Source organism: Pithys albifrons, chromosome 8, assembly GCF_047495875.1.
Source record: "Pithys albifrons albifrons isolate INPA30051 chromosome 8, PitAlb_v1, whole genome shotgun sequence".
Taxonomy (NCBI): Eukaryota; Metazoa; Chordata; class Aves; order Passeriformes; family Thamnophilidae; genus Pithys; species Pithys albifrons.
The window spans coordinates 12459468-12479843 of NC_092465.1; the positions used below are offsets into that span (position 1 = coordinate 12459468).

Here is a 20376-nt window from a genome sequence, read left to right on the forward strand (position 1 = left end):
CGCTGCCTTCTCTGGTGTTGGATAGTATTTCCAGCCACATACATTTACAACATCCCCAGGGTGGGTGGTGGCTGTTACTTTATCAATTTGCTCTGCTATTTCTACCTCTCATCTTGAAAGAACATTTATGAAAGCCAGCAGATGATTTCATGGACTTAGAACATGGAATCAGTTTAGTAAGCTGACCTAGGGACACCCCTATTTGAGATATCTCACCTTACTTTCAGACTAATACTTTCCCACTCTGAAAACATGGGATGTTGATGAACTCATTTTTTGGATATAGTAGCATCTCAGTTTTTATTTATTAGGTGTATATTAAGAAAATTAGCACCGAATGGAAGAAATCTGATTTTCTCTTTGTTTTTGCAAAAGCTGAAGATACCTTCTTAGAATTCAAACTGTTTCAGAGGCCTGAAGTAAGACACAGGAACTTTCAAGCCAAAAGACTGTCTCTCCTTCTCTCTCAGAGTCAGGTGGACAAGAAAGCTGGTGAATGCAAGGCTGCAGTAAAGGTTGAGCCCAAAGCTCTGAGCATTGGTGGCAGAATTGTGGAAAGCAGTTCATGAAGGATAATAAAAAATTTTGACCCTGCTCCCTCTCCTTAAAAAAAGTCAATTCCAGATACATTTTACAGTGTTTCAACTGTTGTGCACTGGCCTTTTCTTTCCATTTCACACACAGACCCAACCACACTGACTGTCACAGGCTCAGGTTTATGTGCTAGAGAATAAATATAACCCACGTATTTTAAAAAACCTTTTAAAACTGCCTGAAATAACTTTTCAGTAGAAAAAACTTGACTTTACAGCAGCACAATCTTTGCAGGGTACACGTAAATGCCACAGCTCACAACCAAAAGCCATTTCTCTCCTGGTGTGTGTGTGTTTAAATATCTCATTTCTAAATTAGCAAGAATTCAAGGCTGAGTTTCCAAGTGACTCTGGCTGTGCCTGTCAAATGTTCCAGCCCCATCCTCCAGCCAGCCTTGAGCTTGGAGGACAGTCCAGATTTCCTAGTTGGAAGGTAGAAGAATCCTTGGCAGTTTCCTATGGTGTCTGTGAATTATCACATCCACAAGTTGCTCAGAAATTGGGATACTCTTCCTAAATTTAGATTAATCCACAACAGATCAGTGATGATCAAATGGTCAGCTTTTATACATGTGGCAGCTTGTGGACTGACTCCTGTGACTGATCCTAGTGCCGTTTTGCCCACGGGCAGGATCAGACCCTGAGTCATCTGGGAGATGGGAGCAGAGGTTCCCGCTCTGGCCACTTTCTGTGGCTGTGGGCCATGAGAAGGATATTACAATAGACGATTTTTCTGAAGGGAGATTTCAGACCTCATGCCACGTTAGATATAGTGGCAGCAAAGCCTTTCTGAAAGCAAACATCAGGCACTCAGTGGGCGCTCCTTCAAGGCTCCTTCAGGGTAAGGAAATCTCAGGCAAATCGTTACAAACATGTTGCTGTGATCTCAACTGCAGAGGGTCATCGAGGGAATCTGCTCCAAAAGGGACAAGCCTGTAAGGCACATGGGCTGCAGATGGCTCATCACCCTCTCCCCCCTCCCCCCTACACTGAAATCCAGCCAGCGCCACTGCTTCCCCAGCATCCCCTGGCCAAGCCCCAGGATAAATATAGTGTTATCAAAATGGTGCCTCTTCCTGACCACTCACCAAGAAAACTCCATCCGAAGTGTACAGAAATATCCCTTTCCTCCCATCACCAAATTAAATCCAAGGGCAGCATAAGAACACAGAATGGTCTCTTAACTGATAAGCTGCAGCATTAAACTACAAAGCAGTTCCTTATTCCCCTCTCCCTTTCTGCAGGGGCAACACACCTCTTTTTCAGACTGTAGCAGATGCTGGACATTTGTTCTGGCAGCAGACACTGTCCTGGGACCCTTCTTTCTTCCCTCCCCAGGCCGAACAACTTTGCAGTTCAAGGAATACTAATGGTTCCCTCAAATCCTTGCTGAAAGACATGGCTGCATTCTTCTATTCCCAATCCACAAGGTAACTGTTTAGTCGACTGAACTTGCATATGTAAATTGAATTCTTTAGAAACCAGATTGCAGCAGGATTCCAGACACAGCACTTATGGGATGCTCTGGGACTTCTTCTCTCTTCTGTACATATTTTTCTGGGGAGCAAAATAGCATTGCTGGCTAGAAATGGGTGGGAAATTGTTTCCCCTTCTCTGAACCTTTTCTGAGATTTCAGCAAGTTTCCATTCTATACTAGGACAAAGAAAACAACAAAAAAATAGGTCTTTCAGAGTTTTTAAGGAAGCAACTACAGGGCGTGCCATCTGTCCAGAGTAGTCAACGGCTGGCCTGTTTGGGAAGTCATCTGCCATCCAGCACATCCAGCCTGAAAACCCAGAGCTGCTGGTCCCTGTAGCTTGGGCAAGACACTTCCTTTCCAGGTCGCCATGAGGCTGAGCTCTCTCCCTTCGTCCTGGTGGAGCAGTCGCTTCACATGGACCTGCTGAAGAGAGTCCTGAGCTCACCCCTCAGGGATATGTGCCTGCTGACTGCAGTCAGTACTAGGCTGCACTGCCAGCCCTGTTCCTTACCCTGCTGACTACTAAATCATTTCCTTCAAGTAGAAAGGCTCCAACAACACTAACTCAAAGAGACTGGTGAAGCTGAATCATTGTTTGATTTGGGGAAATAAAGTCGTGCTTGATGATTTGTTCATATCCCAGGCAACCGTGCCAGCTGCTGGCTTGCTGGCTATGCTGGGCTGAACAAAGCCTCTTCCCAGTTAAATTGCTGGTTGTGAATCAAGGCATTTGTGACCGCCTGGCACCAGACAGCAAGAAATAGGGTAGGACTACTCCTGTTGCTCCAGAACTGACAAAATGCAATGACAGCACTGCAGGGTCATTCCTGCTATTGTTAAATGTAAGGTTGCAAGGTTGCACAAACACATCTCTGCAGCCTTCCTGAGCTGGAGGGACTATCTCTGTGCAGCACCACTTGGACCTAAGTTGAACTCAAGATCTTTGCTCCCCATTCCCTGACTCAGCACAGACAACCCAATCACACTTCCAATGCTGTGCCAAGTGATGGATTTAAAGATGATCTCTACTTTCCATCCTGGCCGTAAGAGTCTTATTCCAAAGATCTGGATCTTTTCCCTAAAGCTGCCACTGCTCTGCTCATTGACCATTTAAACTTCATTCTCTTTGGAGTCTCCAGTGATGAAATGACTTTGCTTTGTACAGCACTTTGACATCCTTTGATATACAGAGCTATAATAGTAACAGTATGGGTTCAGCCTGGATAGACTCCTCTTGAGAGATAATGTCCCCACCTGAAGGACTGAGGTGAATCACGGGAACCCCTGTTCTTAGGAGAAAAAAACAGCTGGATGTACTAAACGTGCTTAGAAAGCTGGAGTCATTTCCAGGGTCATCCATACCCCCCACTAGTTTTTAGTGCGCTAGGGATGTTCTTGTGCAACCAATTCATCACCTGGAATAATCCAACATGTAGCACCACTTCTAGAACACAAATGCAAAAGATTCTTTTGTTCTGGTGAACAGAACCTGTAAATTAATCTGAAACTTAAGCCATCACGTTGTGACATTGGAAAGTGATTAACTTTTGATTTGAAAGTCTAGGCTTTCTAGACAATAGGTTTAAACCTGGATTCAAACTCCACTTTTGGATTTTGGGTCCCTGTTTGGATGAGGAAATGAAATATGAGAACTGGCTGAAGGGTTGTTTAGTCTCCACTGGAACTGATCTGAATACCCCAGCAGTCTGGTGCGTAAGCCTTAAATCTGGTCTACTTTAGGGGTGTAACTACTTCTAGCCACACACTGAATACCCTGCAGAGATGCAGCTCAGGGCACTGTAGTCAGCGTTTGAACTCAGAAGACTTAGCACAGTGTTGTCACCAACAGCTCCAGCTGACATTTATATCCTATTATTTTTCCTGACCCTAGACATGTGATGGGATGAAAAACACAAGAAAAAATATGAAGGCATTGAGCAATTCTCCAAGAAACATAATTACAACAATCAGAAAGACTGTCTGTCTGTGGAAGAACTACCTTACCACAGGGTCTAGGGCTCCCATGGACCTGCAGATGTTTGGAGGTGATGTGACACTGAATAGGCCACATTTAATATATGCTTATCTGCTCCTTTTCATTTTGCAGGTGCCAGTGTTAGCACAGATGTGTGATGGTGCTGCATGTAGTTTAGTAAGAGCTACGTGCATTTTCAGCAAACTAATTCTTGTAAAGTTTCTATGTTCTGGGGCTCCTTGAGAAGAAAAGGGCTGTCTGAATGACAGATTCAGTGAGGTGGTGACTCACACTACTGGGGTTTTATGCATGCTACTGATATTCCTGTCTCAGAAAAACACCATAACAGGATGCTTTATTAAATTATCTGTTCAACTATTTACTTAGGCCCTGCTGATTTAAATTTTTGAAATAACTTTCTAAAAACAGAAGGAGACTCTGGTTCCTCAGCCAGCATTTTAGAGCCATCCATTTTACTCTCTGTCCTAATAATGCACAGTTCTCTCTTTTCTCCAGCTGATGGATAAACACAAACATGTAGACCAATGACTGGCACTGGGCTGCCGCTGCTTTACACATTCTTAAAAAGTAACTTTCTGCTGTCTCATGTCACGTTCTCCTGATGTTTCAAAGTTTTCATCTCAGGGAGAACAGGTGAAGGCCCAGAAGACTCATTCCAGTTACTCATCAACAAAACTTTACCAAAAGATCACAATAAGTGCTTGGTGAGCCCTGGCTCTGCAGTGAACCATGGCTATAAGTTTGGCTGCATGAACTGAGACCTTAGATACATTATTCACTCCAGAGTTGTTTTCAGGAGAAGGCAAACAGTACTAGAGTCTTCTGCCAAGGAGAGTATCTCAGTACCTCAGTATCTCAGACTGATTCAGCAAACCAGAGGATGAGCATTTCGGTGTCCTGAAAGTCAGTCTGTGCTACCATGAAAACAGTTGTGATTGCTCCCCTTCCTGGTTGTTTATCTGGCACTTCAGTGAGGACACTGCTGGTCAGAGATGGACTAATAAGGAGGCAAGGAGGAAGGAGTCTTCTTCATAAGCTCGAGAAGAACTTGGCAGGGCTGGTTTGCACCCATCTGCTATAACCGCAGGCATTAACCCTTTGGAGGGAAGACAGAGTAGTTCTACTGAGCAGCTGCTTTGTAGCAGAGAAGTCTAGGATATATTGTGGGTATCAGAAGGCAAGTTGGTACCAAGGAGCATGTGCTTTCCCTTTCAGACTGCAATTCAGGTTCCCATTAATCTAGGAATTGGCAGCATGACTATTCAGGTAAAACTTCCACAGCAGCTGCAGACAAGAAACTGTTTTTTCATTAGAAATATCTGTAAGCCCCCATCACTGTACAGCCAGAACAGCTTTTATCATTCTAAACCAGTCGCTTTACGAAGCAGCAAGACCACAAAGTCTTTCATCTTAAAAGCTCAACAACAGAAACTTTGAAGCGGTAATGAAACGACGCAGATCTCCACTCCAAAAATTATAACGGTCCACAGGCAAATCCAAAGGCATCCCAGGAAACAGAAGCTGGATCTGAAAGTCGAACTTAGACTTCTCTTTTTTGCAGCAGAAATAATCCCCAAACTGCCCTCTGTAATATCTGTACAACCCCAGTACTCAAAAAATGCAGCATAAAGTGAAAGTAAAGACATTTCTAACAGCTCTAAAAATCATTTGGGTCCCAGATATGTTTCCAGATAGACTTTATGCATCTCACCAGGGCAGCAGTCAGGCCATAGAGGTGACTCAGCACCACAACGTCTAACATGATTCTATTTCTTCATTTAGGCAGAAGCAAGAGCCTTCTGGTTTATAATACCCAATACTAGAACAAATACCACATTCCAGGATTTCTTTCCTCCTGTGAAGTACTAATGTATTCTCTCTGTCATGGCTCTCCATTAACATATTTTTACTCCTTGGGGACCTGAGAGGTCCAAACAAAGATGAGAGGTCTACCCTGCCTAGCATGGCTATGCATGAAAATGGCCTGCCTTTCCCCCAGACACTAACCAGGATAAACACGGAGTGGGATGGGGAGCTCTGCAGACAGAGCTTGTCCCTACAGGTCACCCATTGCCAATGCAGCAGGACAGCAGCAATGCCCAGCTCACTGGTCCAGCAGCCACACAACAACCATGCCATCCTCCCAAAGAGACCAGGACGTATGTATATTAAACTATGTGTACTTTGGAAGGAGGTGACCTTTTAAGCCAAAAATTATACTGCAGCACTCACAAGTTTCAGCAGGGCATAGTGACCACCTATTGCAACCTCCATTTGGAGGGTAGCCCCATTCATCTACCGCAAAACTTCAGTCATGCCAGCAGTCAAACTGCTACTCACCATCAACGGGGCTGAGGTAATCGTGGAGATGTGCTGTACTGGCTGCTCCCCCGCCCTGCATGAGGAGGTCCCCGTAGGGGTTTGGATGGCCAGCCATCAGCGTCATTTGGTGGTAGTAGTCGGTGGGGTTGGCTCCTGGTGGTGGCGGGGGCAGCCCAAAGAGACCTCGTTCCTTCAGGTGCTCATGAGCCACTGTTGGAGTTGCAAGCGAGGAGAAAAACATGGGGAGAAGGTTCCCACTGCTATGTTAGACCTCAGTGCTGACGTTGGAGGCCCCGTCTCCCCCCGTGCCCCCCGCCAGCCCCAGCCACACGGCTCCGTGTAGGGCTCTCGTGACGTGTGCTTGGGCGTGCTTCTGCGGACAAAAGAGACTAAGCTGGGGCCTCTGCATTCCTCTATTTCCGCAAATTTATAAACAATCTCTCGTTCCCCCTTCTAATAATCCTCCCGTTCGGACGCAGCCAGCACCCCTGGGAGGGGGGGAGAGGGCCCAGGCTGCCGGCAGCAGTAACCCTGTCAGCATTAACATCCCTGCCTATTAGGAAGGAAAGACAAATGCAGCCCAGTTCCCGATAGCAGCGTGAGGAAATTAAAGCCAAGGTCTAATGCATGGAGCTAGGTTTAGTGTCTGGCAGCATAAAACCATTTTGGCTGCCAAAGCCAATTACACTCACTTTCTCCCAGCTGTAATTTTTCAAACCTGCCTTCCCACCCGCTTGCCCCATTAACTTATTTACCACTGCCTTAAACAAAAAAAAAAAAAAAAGAGGAAAAGAAAAGTAACCCAAAACACAATGCCTTTATTCCACAGCAAACAATGAAACTGGCTTTGGAAGGAGAGGACGAGGCAGAGCACACGCACACCAGCCATCAGACCTCTTTGTGGCGGGTGGCTGAGAGTTTGGATGATGTTTTAGGGGAGGGAAGAAAACACATGCATGTCTCCATCACTCTAGTGATGTTTTTTTAGCCACAGAGCATGGTTTTATGCCAGACACTAATCCAGGGTCCCTGTTGCTCTCTGGTGCACTTTGCTTTGCAGCAGTGAAGGGCTGCCTGTTACTGCAGCTGCTCGGGAACCCAGAGATGTTGGGGTTTGCTGGATGTGCAGAGACCAGACCCCCAACCCCAGCTCCTCCCTGGGAACTGAGCCAACCACCTGCAACCACGTAATGAAGCTCTTTTGATGAACTAGGGCATGACTTACACCTCGCCAAGTGAAAGCAGTGTTGTGCATTTTCTCCTTTCCCTGCCTAAACATTATTGACCTCAGTTCCCCAACACGGGGTCTGACTGGGCTCAGAGAGCATGATCACCTCTGCTTGCACCCAGGGCCAGCCCCCCACATGCCCCTGCCTTCCCCAAAACCTGCTGCAGGGCAGCTCAGGAAGAAAGAGGTAGAAAGTATGGCCCCTCTTCTTCACACAGGAGCCACCCTGACCACAGACATAAAGTCCACAGAGGATAACCCAGCTGGCATTGCCTCCTCTGCAATGTCAGTCCTAGACAAGCCAGGCAGCCAGAGCAACTGTGACCCTCTTTGGGAGAAACAGGCCTCTCTGTAGAGATGTAAGATTGGGGAAGCTCCTAAGAGAGATGAGAGTGCTGCAGAAAGGAACATACTTTAAACAAAATATTTATAATACGATCCAGCAGTAATAGCTATTCTCACGCTCTGCTTTCTCAGTGCGATGATGCAAAACAAATGTGTAGTTAGAGGGAAAAAAAAAACCAACAAAAAGGAAAAGAGACAGCTCTCCCACTTCAGAGAGCAGCTGCAGAGCCTCTGCAGCTGTAAATCCCCCGGTTTTAGGGAATTTCAGTACTGATGAGCTACAAAATCGCTGCAGTACCAGTAGCACAGTGCCTTACCATCGGCAGGGCTGAGGCCCCTGGCAGCAGAGATGACAGAGAGTGTGGGGCTGCTGTGAACAGAGCGGAGGTAATGCTCCATGTGGGGTGCCACGTAGGGGTGTGGTGGGCTGAAGGGCGACTCGCCAGGCCCGGCTGGGTGCGGAGACAGGCGGATGAGGGAGATGTCAGAGATGACAGGGCTGCCGCTCAGAGGAGGAGGCCTGGGAAGAAAACAAAGACATGCTGTCATTCGCAGCCACCTGGGGTGGGCATGGCCATATGTCACCCTTCTCTGTCCTGCCCCACTGCCTTTGCCCATGAGAGAGGAGTTCAAGCACATAGTGGGAAGAACCTCCTCTCTTGGCATACGCAGACCCTGAAGTCCCCAAGCTTCCTCTGTACAAGCACCCATAAAGCACTGAACACATATCTGTGCAAGGTGGCTCATCCCAAATGGGCTGGTGTGAAAGGGAGCACAGGCTGCTTTTGGCAGTGCCTGTGCATACAGGCAGCATGGAACACATCTTGTGTTAGAGATCCCACCCAATCTGCTTGGAGACACTGCCCACACAAAGATATTCAAGGCAAACCAGGGGTTCGCAGGTTCCTCACTGTCCCTGAGTATCCAGATGTTTAGTGCTGCCACATGCAGACAAAGACCCAAACAGGGCTGTCTGTGCAAGGATGCAAATGGAGAATTTATGTGATGTTGAGCTGCGCTTTGCTCGGCACAGCACGTGCGGCTTGGAACAGTGCAAGCAAAGCAGCCCTCCCCTCCTGCGTCCATCATGGCTAGCACAAACCTCCATGACAGGCTGGCAGTAAGGTTCAGAGAGCAAAAGTTCATGAGAGGTTTTACTGCATGCTTTCTGGGGGCCACCTCTCTTAAATCCCTCAGATCTTCCTTAGGCCAAGTGCTACCTGAGAAAGAAGTCAGTAAATGCTGAGGGATTCAGAAGGTAACAAAAAAAGTCGTATGCATGTTTCAGCACTTAAGCAGTTTTTTGAAGGGTGAACAAGGATGGAAGAGAAAGTCGGCAGACTTCTCCCAGACACGTGTCCTACTGTACCCTCCACCTGCAAGGACAGGAGAAAAAGTTACTCGCCCTGACTGGAGAAGCAGAAAATCTGAGCTGGACACCAAAAGAGGCAGAGCTATCATTAGACAAAACAAAAGAGGCAAAATCTGCTTTGTATAGCGCTCTCTGTACTCACAGACTGTTGGAAGCAAAGCTGTTGTTGACACACAGGTCACAGCAGGGATGGCATTCATCCCTAGCTGGGTGCTCTGGCAAAGCTGAGGGAGATGGATGTGCACCCTGTGGGCTGCACCCTGGGCACAGGAGACAACGGTGATTGGGAGGTCAGGGATCTGGAACGTGGGCTGATCTAAGGGAGGGTATTACAACGTCCTTCCCTAAGACTAGCCAAATATGCCTCTAGTGAGTGCATGTAAGATCTGTCTCTCCATGCACAGACAACCACAAATACGATGGTCTGAGCTGTTTAGACATGCCTCCTGCACCTCAGGATCACAGTCCCACCCTGTCTTATCAACAGTTCAGGTGCATTTTAATTTATTTGTAATTCTTGCGTATCAACAAAACCACACAGAAATGTAATATAAGCTTTGCAGACTTATTCAGCAGTTTAACGAGCATGTTTGTCTTTGTTTGATCTTCCGTGTGTTTCTCTGTCTTTCTGATAAACTAGTAAACCTTGTGGCTTTTTGAACACCTTCCGTTGATGGGTAGTAAATTAAATGCCTTCTGAAATATTTATAGTTCAAAGTACTTTCCTGTAGCAATACACTCTGTGGCTCACTGGTGTGAAATGCCAAGCAATGAAAACCTATCAGATATGAAGGACTTGCCGAGACACACAGCCACCAACACAGGCACTCCTCCGACCCAGGCCAGGGTTTTGCCAGAGGAACACCCACCAGCATTGACCCTATTTTCTTTTACAACACTGAAAGACAAACTGATGATAGCATGGCTATTTCAGACCTCATAACCTTCCCACCTGTATGGCCACAGCCTTCTGTTACCAAAATTATAGTGTGACCAAAGTCACTCTCTGGTGCCTCTCGCCATGATGTCAGCCATGGTGGCGGCAAGCTCGGAAAGCTGCAGCCGGGGCTGGTTTCTGTTGAGGCTGCCAATAAAGGCGGCCGAGAACGGAGCTGACCAATTTATTTCTACCAGGGAGGAGGGAGAAGTGAATCAAAGTCTCTGTTCCAGATTTAGTTTCAATTCATTTCTAATAATCTCCATCGCCTCATCTGGAAAAAATGAAGCAGGATTAAAAAAAATGATGTCATTAAGAAAACATCTGACTAATTTTTCTTCTGACGAAAACTTAATATAAGTGAGGGGCGATGTAAATTAAAAGCAGCCCCAATCTTCCCTGGGCCACAGAGCCTGTCTTAATACATAAGCCATGAAAGAAGTTTTCTTACATATACAATAAGTTCCTTCTTTCATCAGTACTCACAGCTTCTCCCAAAAGGGTTGTGAACTTCTTTGATGCAGTCTTGGAACTATGTATTACCAGGTTTACGAGCCTTTGGAGCCTCTGCTGATCAAACTGTGAGGCCGACATCTAAAATGTGTATAACAATATGAAGGGTTTGCTGTTCATTTTCTATGTGCAAAATTGGGCAGAAATACTGGAGTCCCTCATAACAGAAAACTCCACCCTGTCCAAAGAGGTAACACTAGGAAAAAGATCAAGAATTCTCCCAAAATGCATGCAGCTGGTGTTTGAACATGAGCTTGGCCCTGTGCACAAAGACTGGGCTAGAGAGCAGGCTGCTCCTTATGGCTCTACTTAAAGCTCATTGTTCCATCTGCAGACTGTGACAGCCATGCTCTCATCCAGGTCTGGCTTCCGTGAGACCTCCCAGGCAGGGATCACCTCCCATTGTTGTACACTCGGAGTTCTAGCAATACACCATCCCACAGGGCAGCATGTCCCAAAATAACATGGCTTCCAGTAGCTAACAACCAGGAACAACTCACTCAGCCAGAGAGATCCTCTGCTCCTAAGTCCCTCAAAGTTTGACTTTTCCCTGTTTTTTCCCCAGTTGTGTTATTTCTTATCTAATCCCTAAGTCCCACATTGAGCTGTTACATTGGCATTGTAACTACACAGTGAGAGGCACCAGTAACCTCACAAGTCTGCTTCTGACAAGGAACCACCATGTCCTGCTCTTTAGAGATCCTGCTCTCATCTACTGGATGAGAGATGAAGTAGTGCTGGAGGAAGGCAGCTCTGACTCCATGCTCAGCTCACATCCAGGTACACAAGACTCTGCATCACCATGCCCCAGACCCTGCAGCGGGACAATCTTCATCTTGGTGTGGTGAACCAGACCATGCAATGAAGTCACCGTGCCAGAGGTGTATTTCTCAGCCTGGCCACAGAGCTCCCTGCCCAGACCACCGCTGTCCATATCACTCTCCACATCCTTCCTGGATCCCATGGATGATGGCACGAGGAAAACACCCTGGCATCTAGGGGATTGCTCCTGGCTTTGCTGAAGACAATGCTATAAAAACATTGCCATCTGCAGTAGGATGAGGGATTTCACCTGACAACATGTATTTCTGGAGAAAGTGAGATTCTGGTTTTCAAATAGGCTAAGGGAATTGGCTGTCCAAACGCCATTAAATTTAATGTGAGCCAGGGGCCTGTTTTCCCCACAGCTCCAGCAAGAAGCCCAGGCTCTATAATTAATGCCCAGGACTTGTAGAGCAATTTGCATCTCTGATGAAGCACGTGAGCCTGGATTCATTTCCTCCCCCACCCAGGAGAGGCTTTTCCTTTGTTGCTTTCTAAAAGAGGGAGACACTGAGGTGTGGGAGACATTACCTGACTCCATCTAAGGGCTGAAGAGCCTCATGGTGATGCTGGATGCATGCAAGCTGATGAAGACTTTACAGAGCAGGTCCACCTGTGCCATGGATGACTCTCCTTGGAGAGCAGAAATCCTTGTACTCTCTACCTGACTCCACCTGCCTGCAGAGCAGAACTGTGGTGCAGTGGTGACGTGGCAGCAGAGGAGCACAACCAGCAAAAGAACAGATACCAGCATCTGAGACACGACAAACTACCAGTGGGATGCTTTGGTGATTTCCCAGGAGCTGATTACTCTGTAACAGTTGTTCCACTGGGGAAAAGATATCAGCTTAATTTTCCTGCCACTTGGGTTTTGCTGAAAGGAGTGACAGTTTGTTTGAAACTCTGCAGTCTCATCCCAAAGTTTGGGGGAAGGAGCTGGTAGTCTTCCTTTGAAAAACAAAGCAAAAATTCCTCAGCCTGTGGTTTTCAGTGAGGCAGGACACCCGTATCCCTGGATGCGCCTTGGAGCCTGGTAGGTGCTCATCTTTGGTGTTGCTGCTCACAGGAGGTGCATGTGTGGTGCATGTGATGCATCGCAACTGGACGCAGTGCTGAGAAAGAATCCTCATAGTCCCATGGCAGAGGAGCAGCATTCTCTCTGAGGAATTGGGCTGGGCTCCTGGTAGGGTAAAACCTCAGGGATTGGCAAAACCAGTGCGGGCTGCTATGAATAGGGTCTTGGGGATGACTTTTTCTCATCCTGCTTTCCCTCTGTGGACATGCACCAGCAATCCCAAAATCTTGCATGGTGGAGATGTGGTAACATCTCACTGCTGTTGCATGTGAGTCTGACGCCTCTGTAAGGGGCACTCAGCAATGAATGTAACAGTTAAAGAAGTTGCACATTACTGAAATAACCTCCATCAGTTAAATAAACACCAGAAAAATGGGGACAATTAGCTAGCACTAATGTCCCATGACTAGTCCAAATTAATACTTAAGTGACAAATAAATTTATTCAGCTGAAAACAAAGGGCTGAATACTTTTCCATATGCTTAATGGAATATGGACACTTGAAGGCAATTGTTTGGCTGTACAATAAAAAACATATCTGCTAAACAGACATGGAAGTGATAAACAGAGATGCTCATGGGGAGGGGTATCATAGCCTTATAGAGTTTTGCTAAAAGAAAAAAAGCTTTTAAAGTCAACAAGCCTGTCTAAACCCCACAAAAAAAAATCCTTGTTTTTGTTTTGTTTTAAACAGAGCTTGCTGGCCTAGTTTTCCAAGTGCTGTGTACCCAGAACACCACCTAATATCTGAAGGAAATGGAGCCACACAGATGCCCAGAAAATGCACTGCTCTCACAGCAGGCACTGTATGTATGGGATGCCAAAGCTGTATTCAACAGGAAACCTGAAGTGCCCCAGGATTCATGCTAAATGATTCAGTCTAAACAGCTCTCACTGGTCCCTCAACTTCACATCTGTTTATTTCTGATTTAAAGTCCCTTACAACAGGAAGGGCGAGAGGTCGCAACAGTTGTGCAGTACCCTTAGGATCAAACCCCACGAGGTCCCTCAAAACAAGGTACCTTTCAGAGGTCAAAGCTGGGCCATGACTATCAAATTCACATGGCATTTGATCATTCACAAAGATTCCCCTCCCTCCCTCCGATGTTTTCAGCTGGGAGAGCAGAGGATGTACAGAAGCAGCAGCACAAAGCTGCCTTGCAGCCGCTTCTCCCCCACCAGCCGCTGCCAGGGAGTGCAGGGCAGCCTGGTAATGAGGCGATGGGGAATCACTTGTACTTCCCAGGTCTCCCAGCACTGCAACAAGCTGATAATTATCCAGTCAAATGACCTGATACTCAAATATAAAGCTATCAAATTGAAGACACCAGCTTATGTGTCCCACCACAAAGAGATCGGGATGGGGACTCAAGAGACATCGCTGTTGACTCCCAGCCCCTGCCCTCCCATCAGGATGCTCAGCACAAGTAATTTTCTTTTTTTTCCCTGTATCTTCTCAGCTCTAAAATAAGGTTAATAATTCTTTTTGTCATACTCACAAAAATGAATATATACCTTTGCTAATTCAGCAATTAATGCTCTCTCTTATAAGAAACTGTTACAGAGACGATGAATCTGGACAAAAAAACTATTACAGCTTCTCTGCAGAAATTTAATGAGCAATGTTTCATGCAGTTCCTATTTTCTCTTTTCCCCTCAAACATGTTTTTGAGGCATAGGAAGCATGAAAAATAATAAAAATAATTTAAAAAAAATTTTTTTAAATAAAAAGCTCTTTATAACAGCAAAGGCAAGTTCCTATTGGACACATTTATGGATGGAATTGGTAAATTCAGCAAGACTCTATGACAAAGGTGTATGTTTTTCTAAAAGTGCTCCAAGCGCACTGCTAAGTTTGGAGTTTTAATAGTATGAAATAGTAATTTCTCTTACTGTAGAAATTCAAGAGGGGAATCCTATAGCCAGTGTCATAAATGTCAGATCACATAACTGTGGTAATTCCATTGGGCCTGAACAGACACAGATCTCTGAATATGAAATCCCTTATTCTTGAATTTGTGGTTTGGGCAGTGCTTTGAAAAGGATTTAGGCAGACTCTGTGAAAAATCCCATTCTGCATCCATTGGCAATCGTAGTTGTCATGACTTGAACTCTAATCTTATACCACTGAAGTCAAAGGGAACTCTGCCACTGACGGCAGGAGCAACAAGAACCAGCAATTCCTCTATTTTTCATCTACACAGTACCATAATCTAAGGCAGGTACAATTTCTTATCACAATTTTTTTTCCATCCCTTGGAAACACATATTCAAGACTTAATGCCAATTCTAGTGTAGGAGGTAAATTTAAAATATTTGCTCCAGGTAAGAAATTTTTTTTTGGTTTCCAAAGTGGAAACAAAAAAAAGGTAAACATCTTTCATTTTTTCTTTGAAAAGACCATTCAATTTTCAAATACACTTGACTTCAATCCTAAGTCTAAAATATCTAAACCCAAGAACCAATCAAATTAAATATATGAATTCACCTGGTATATGAGTATTACTTTTTTAATCAATGAAATCACCATTATTTTGGCTTAGAGCTTGAAACATTTTTTCATCTAAGTTACACCATGAGTTAACAATGTTTTTAAGCTCACAGGTTGTCGGCAGTGTGAGGAGACAAGGGTGACTTTTGGAGGGAGCAAAGTTGGGAGCATGAGTACGGGAATTGGTTCTCAGATGAAAAACTCTCCTAACCACATATGGTTTCTTTTTGCATTTATGCTGCATTTACCACAACACAGGTCTAGTTTTGGCTAACATTTGTAGCCACAAATGCAACAGAACAACAATATCAACATTTGCTTTTAAAATGGCAGAAAAATGCAAATTTTTATAAGTAAGGTTGCCCTCCATTATACAACATACAAAGAAGCAAGACATCAAAGGTAGAAATTAGGGTTAATATAGGACCTTCAAACCCAAATCAAATTAGTGTCTTGGGGAGAGATCTTTGATTTAAGCTTAATAGTGGTGATTTTTCCTTGGATTGTTTTATACTTAATCAGCCACACAACCCACTGTGCAGACATATGTTCCCAAAGCACATCAAAGCAAGTAAACATTCTGTTTCAGATCCTAATATCCTTTTTTATCCAATTATCTTACTTACACAATCTTTTAATTTAAGTTCTGAAAGCCCACCTTTTCACACAAGCTTTCCTTTAGCAATGGAGGTAGAGGGATGACCAGCTCAGTTCTTGTGAGATATTTGCCAAAAAACCCACACAACGAATAAATCAAAGCACAGCAGACGAGTCTCTAAGATAGTTTCTTGAGAGATTAATGATGAAAGCCTTCAGAGAAGAAACATACTTTAAGAAGGGGAACTTCAAGGAAGGTAGATAAGGGGGAAAGAGAGAAGGAAAGTGAGAGAAAAGGCACGAAGGCAAGCGTGGATAGAAGTGCAGGAGCCAGTGAAAGGAGTTCAGTGACAAAACAAAGGAGCAGTGCAAACCTTGAGGCATGTGAGCTTCAGGCTGAAACCCCCAGGCATGAGATCTTGATTCCAGTAGTCATTAAATTCAAGAACTGGGATATCAAGACACTGCAGGCTCAGGGCAGGGAGGGGATGAAGTCTGGGCAGTGGCACGGTAGCTTGAAGGAGCAAGTAAGGTGGGAAGTCGTGAGTAAAGAGATGCAGAGTGGTGTAGACATGGACTAGATCCAGAGAGCAGAGCTGAGGGAGATCTGAGAGAACTGAACACTGGTGTGGGGATGTGGGAAATAGGTGTTGGAAAGATGTGTCAGATGTGACACAGTCATTTCTCTGCATCTGATTGTCTTCCCTTGGGATACATGTTGAGGATATTAGCACTTTCAAGTGAATACTTTGCTTGCAGCTGTGAAGACACTGGGCTTGGGAAAACAAACGGGAAGTGCATGTTTGTGGGGAAGAAATCTGAATTTTTGATCCCTGCCCAGTGTCTTCTTCCTATGCTACTTTTGGGTGGGGACTTCTCTCCCTTAAAAGGTAATAACATCCAAGTGCTACAGAAGGGTTTAACATTTAAAAGTCTATTCCTATAGTATTTCTAAAAAGTCTCTTTTCATGTTATGCCAACATTAACCCATTGAGGAGAAAGCAAGTTAGTGGGAGCAACACCACAGCAGTGAAGCCCATGGAAGAGTCAGGCAAACCATCGAAAATGCTTATTCATTCATTACACTTTAAATCTGCTTTGGCTTCATACCCGTCATATCCCAGAAAAGCAAAAAAAGACCATTCCTCTTCATCATGACTGTAATACAATCAACTGGCTGCAGCGTTACTCTAAGCAACATTAACTAACAGAGTCTGTGTCTGACACCTATAATTTCATGTTAACAAATTAGGTAGACTCTTGCAATTCCTGGTACCTTGAATGCCCAAGAAGCTCATAACTTTTCTTTATATGCAAAATGTCAGGGAAAGGGCAAACAATGTTATGCCAGAAGACCATAGCCAAATCACTTGGTTGGAATGTGCTGTAAATCATGGGGTGAATGGAAAATTAATCTTTGTTCCAGCACTGTGACTTCCAGCATTAATGCTTCAGCTAATATCCTCCTTTTCTATTGGGAATGCCCTCTTCCCATAATCCAAGGTCCTATAACCTAATTCCTATAGCTAAACAAGACACCAAGGAAGGAAAACCTACATCCAATTAGTTACAAAAACCTGAAATGTCCTGCTTCTCTTTTCTAAAGTACAGTGGGAAACCACTGGTGTTCAGGCTTTAGACAGATGACATGCTTGCTCTAAGCATCAGTAAGCTGCCATAACTAACTGGAAGTAACCAAAAAGCCATAGTTTACAAAGAGGAATAAAACAAAATGGGAACAGGTATAGCACAGATCACTACAAAGCCCTTCCAGACACAGCAGTCAGAGGAGCTCTGTCTGTATATAGAGGTGATTGTGATAGCTGCACAGAAATACATCTCACACACACACACACATGCCAGGTGTCTGCCTCTGGTGCATCACAGCACAAAGGAGGAAAAGATGTGCATTCCCATAATAGCAAAGCTTTTGGTTGGGGCTCCCTGGGTTTTCTATAGGAATTAATTTTACTGGCATTTGACACATTTTAAACAGCAACAGCACTCACAGCAACCTCCAAAGGGAAATATTCCTGTACAATATATAATAAATACATTGATTTCTAATAATAACCACCTGCCCTAAATCTTCTTGCTGACAGGTTTAGTTGGACCAAAGGCCCTTTTCACATCTACTTCATGACAGTTCCCATCACTACATAAAGACTTTGAAGTGCCCTAACGTGCAGTAAAATGCAAGATAACCTACCAAACTGTCAATATTTCTTCACTTCTAAAAGGAAATGCTAATGGCACTCAAAGAGCTCAAGATGTAATGTAAGATCTGATCCAGCAGCCTGCCTGATCTAACCAGCCTTTCCTTTGCTACGAGTATGTTGAAAAGCAAGCAATTATGTGGTGAAGAGCAGAACTAGGTAAAAGTTTTTCACTGATATGATCGCAGGGAATAAACCTTTTTTATTCCAAACGAGCTTTTCTCTCAGAAGTGTCTGGAGTTTTCTCTACAAAGTAAGAAAATTAGCAGCAGCATAAATTTCTTCTAATTTCAATCTAGTACCTTTTTTCCTTTTCTGTTTTTTTTTTTTTTGTGGTTGTTTTTTATTATCATTACAAAAAAGTGAATCTGAATGAAACACGAATGTTTTAAAAATCTGGATGACAATCAAATTTTCCATAGGGAAAAGATGAACACAAATAATTCAGTCTCCCTCCAACTGACTGCGATAAACAACTGGCATTTCTCTATCAGCTCTAGCCTGCAGTGTAAGACTAAGAAAAGCTCTATAGCAGGAGAAAGTAAATGCAATAAACAGAAGCCCAGCCCCTATAGCAAAACCCCAGCACTGCTCACTGCACTGTACAACTTCAACATACCAAAGGAGCACGGATGCTTCCCCGACTCCCCAAATCATCATTTCATGGTAAAAAAAATGAGGTATTTTATATCTCATTTGCCACATAACCACCCAAAAAGCCTTGCTTCTAACACTCCCAGGTCTGCTGGTGTCACTGACTACAGCTGCTTTCCTATTCTTCCAGTTTTTCAATGGCACAGGAAAATATAACACATTTATCAAGGAAGGAATAGGGATCTGATGTTCCACAGCTGTTTACTGCTGAAAGTTTACACAAGCGCTTTTCAACCTGCGGTTTTCAAAACCCTTGGGAATCACTAAAAACTCCTTCAGGGGCTGTGAAAGGCAGCAAAAAACCCCTGCAAGCCTCTTGTTATTCACGTCAAATTCACTATACCATGTTTAACAACTCTGGAAGAAAATTTTTAGGGAGGCCACAAACTGTAATAGCTTGCAAACCCCTCATCAACCCTATGCTTCCCAAAATCAATAAAAATAACATACAAAATGTTCTTAGAGTAATCCCTGACCACTGCCCCAATCATCCAACACCCACTGACGTCAGCTAGTGCTGGATGCACGTGTGATTTAGGCAACTTCCCTACGCTGCCACAGAGGTAATCCCATCTCCCATGCCAGAAGCTCTCTGTACCTACAGCGATACTTCCCTCCCTACACCATGCAATGGGAGACCTGCAGGCCTCATCTTTCATTCTCTTATCTCATGCAGCTATTCCTTATGCAGACACATTTCTGTATACAAATCCCATTATACTTGACCCTCAGTTCACCCTGTTTCCATTACAACGCTGTAGACTCAACCAGACTTGCTCCAGTGCCAACTCTGTGCTGTCATTCCTTGCGCAGAGTGGTAATAAAGAAATCACTGTTTTAAGCTGACAAAGAACAGATTTCTTACTAAGTAAACACTGATGTTTTGGTAGGGAAATTAAGTTATAAAATTGTGTCTACAAAGCGAGGCCATACAGATGGAGTTTGTTAAGAGACAGCAATACAGTCAACAGTGGTTAATTCAATTGCCTGCTACTTATCAGATTTTTTTAAAAAAAGGCTTATCCAGCTTTTGTAAATGCAAATGCAGAAAAGCATTTCAAAGAGCCGTTGTCATCATAGCTGGAGAGTGATGTACACACGCACATGGCCTTTGAGGCCAAAGAACCCACCCTTGTGCATCCGCCGTGGCTGTGCTGGTGTCCAGTGTGTCTGGTGCTCACCAGCCTGGCAGAAGAGGAGGTCTGAGCACACACAGCTCATCACCACATCACCAGCCTCCAGTGGCTTCTGCCCTCAGGGCTGTGCCGTGGCCCCTGTTTCCTTGGCCACTGTATCTCTGCCTGCACAGGGCCTCACATCAGTATTAGACACACCAGACCTTCCCTCTACTCACATTAAAACTGGGCACTAGGCTCAGCTGGGTAAAAGTAGGAAATTCAGTATATCCAGTCCTTAGCTGACCCTTAAATTATCCCAACCCAACCTTAAATGTTGCATTTAATTCCCAAAAGTGCCAGGTTGATGCCTGAAGCTGTAACAGCAAAGGCACAGCCATTCTTTACCCTCTCCTTTCCAGGGAATTGCAGTTGGATTTGGGATGCTGCTTGAAAAACAGTTTTTTTTTCACAGCATCAGTGCTGGCAAAGGCCCCCAGACATTCTCCTCACTCTCACAGTTCTGGTGCTTGTCCATCCTGCTGACCCAGGAGCAGAAATAGCAGTATTTTCATCCCCCCATGACCTCAAAAATCACTGTTCTTCCATATCACCAAAC

General features: G+C 44.6%; 1 protein-coding gene across 4 annotated transcripts in view; it reads right to left on the reverse strand.

Annotated features, from left to right (window-relative positions):
• Positions 1–20376, reverse strand: part of GLI2 (GLI family zinc finger 2) — a 192405-nt gene that overhangs the window by 32936 nt on the left and 139093 nt on the right. For all 4 annotated transcript variants that reach the window (XM_071562407.1, XM_071562408.1, XM_071562406.1 and 1 more), the window contains 2 exons: positions 8283–8485; positions 6411–6602 (listed from right to left, as the gene is read on the reverse strand). In XM_071562407.1, coding sequence (XP_071418508.1) covers positions 6411–6602; positions 8283–8485 — 395 coding nt within the window. The remainder of the gene's footprint in view (positions 1–6410; positions 6603–8282; positions 8486–20376) is intronic.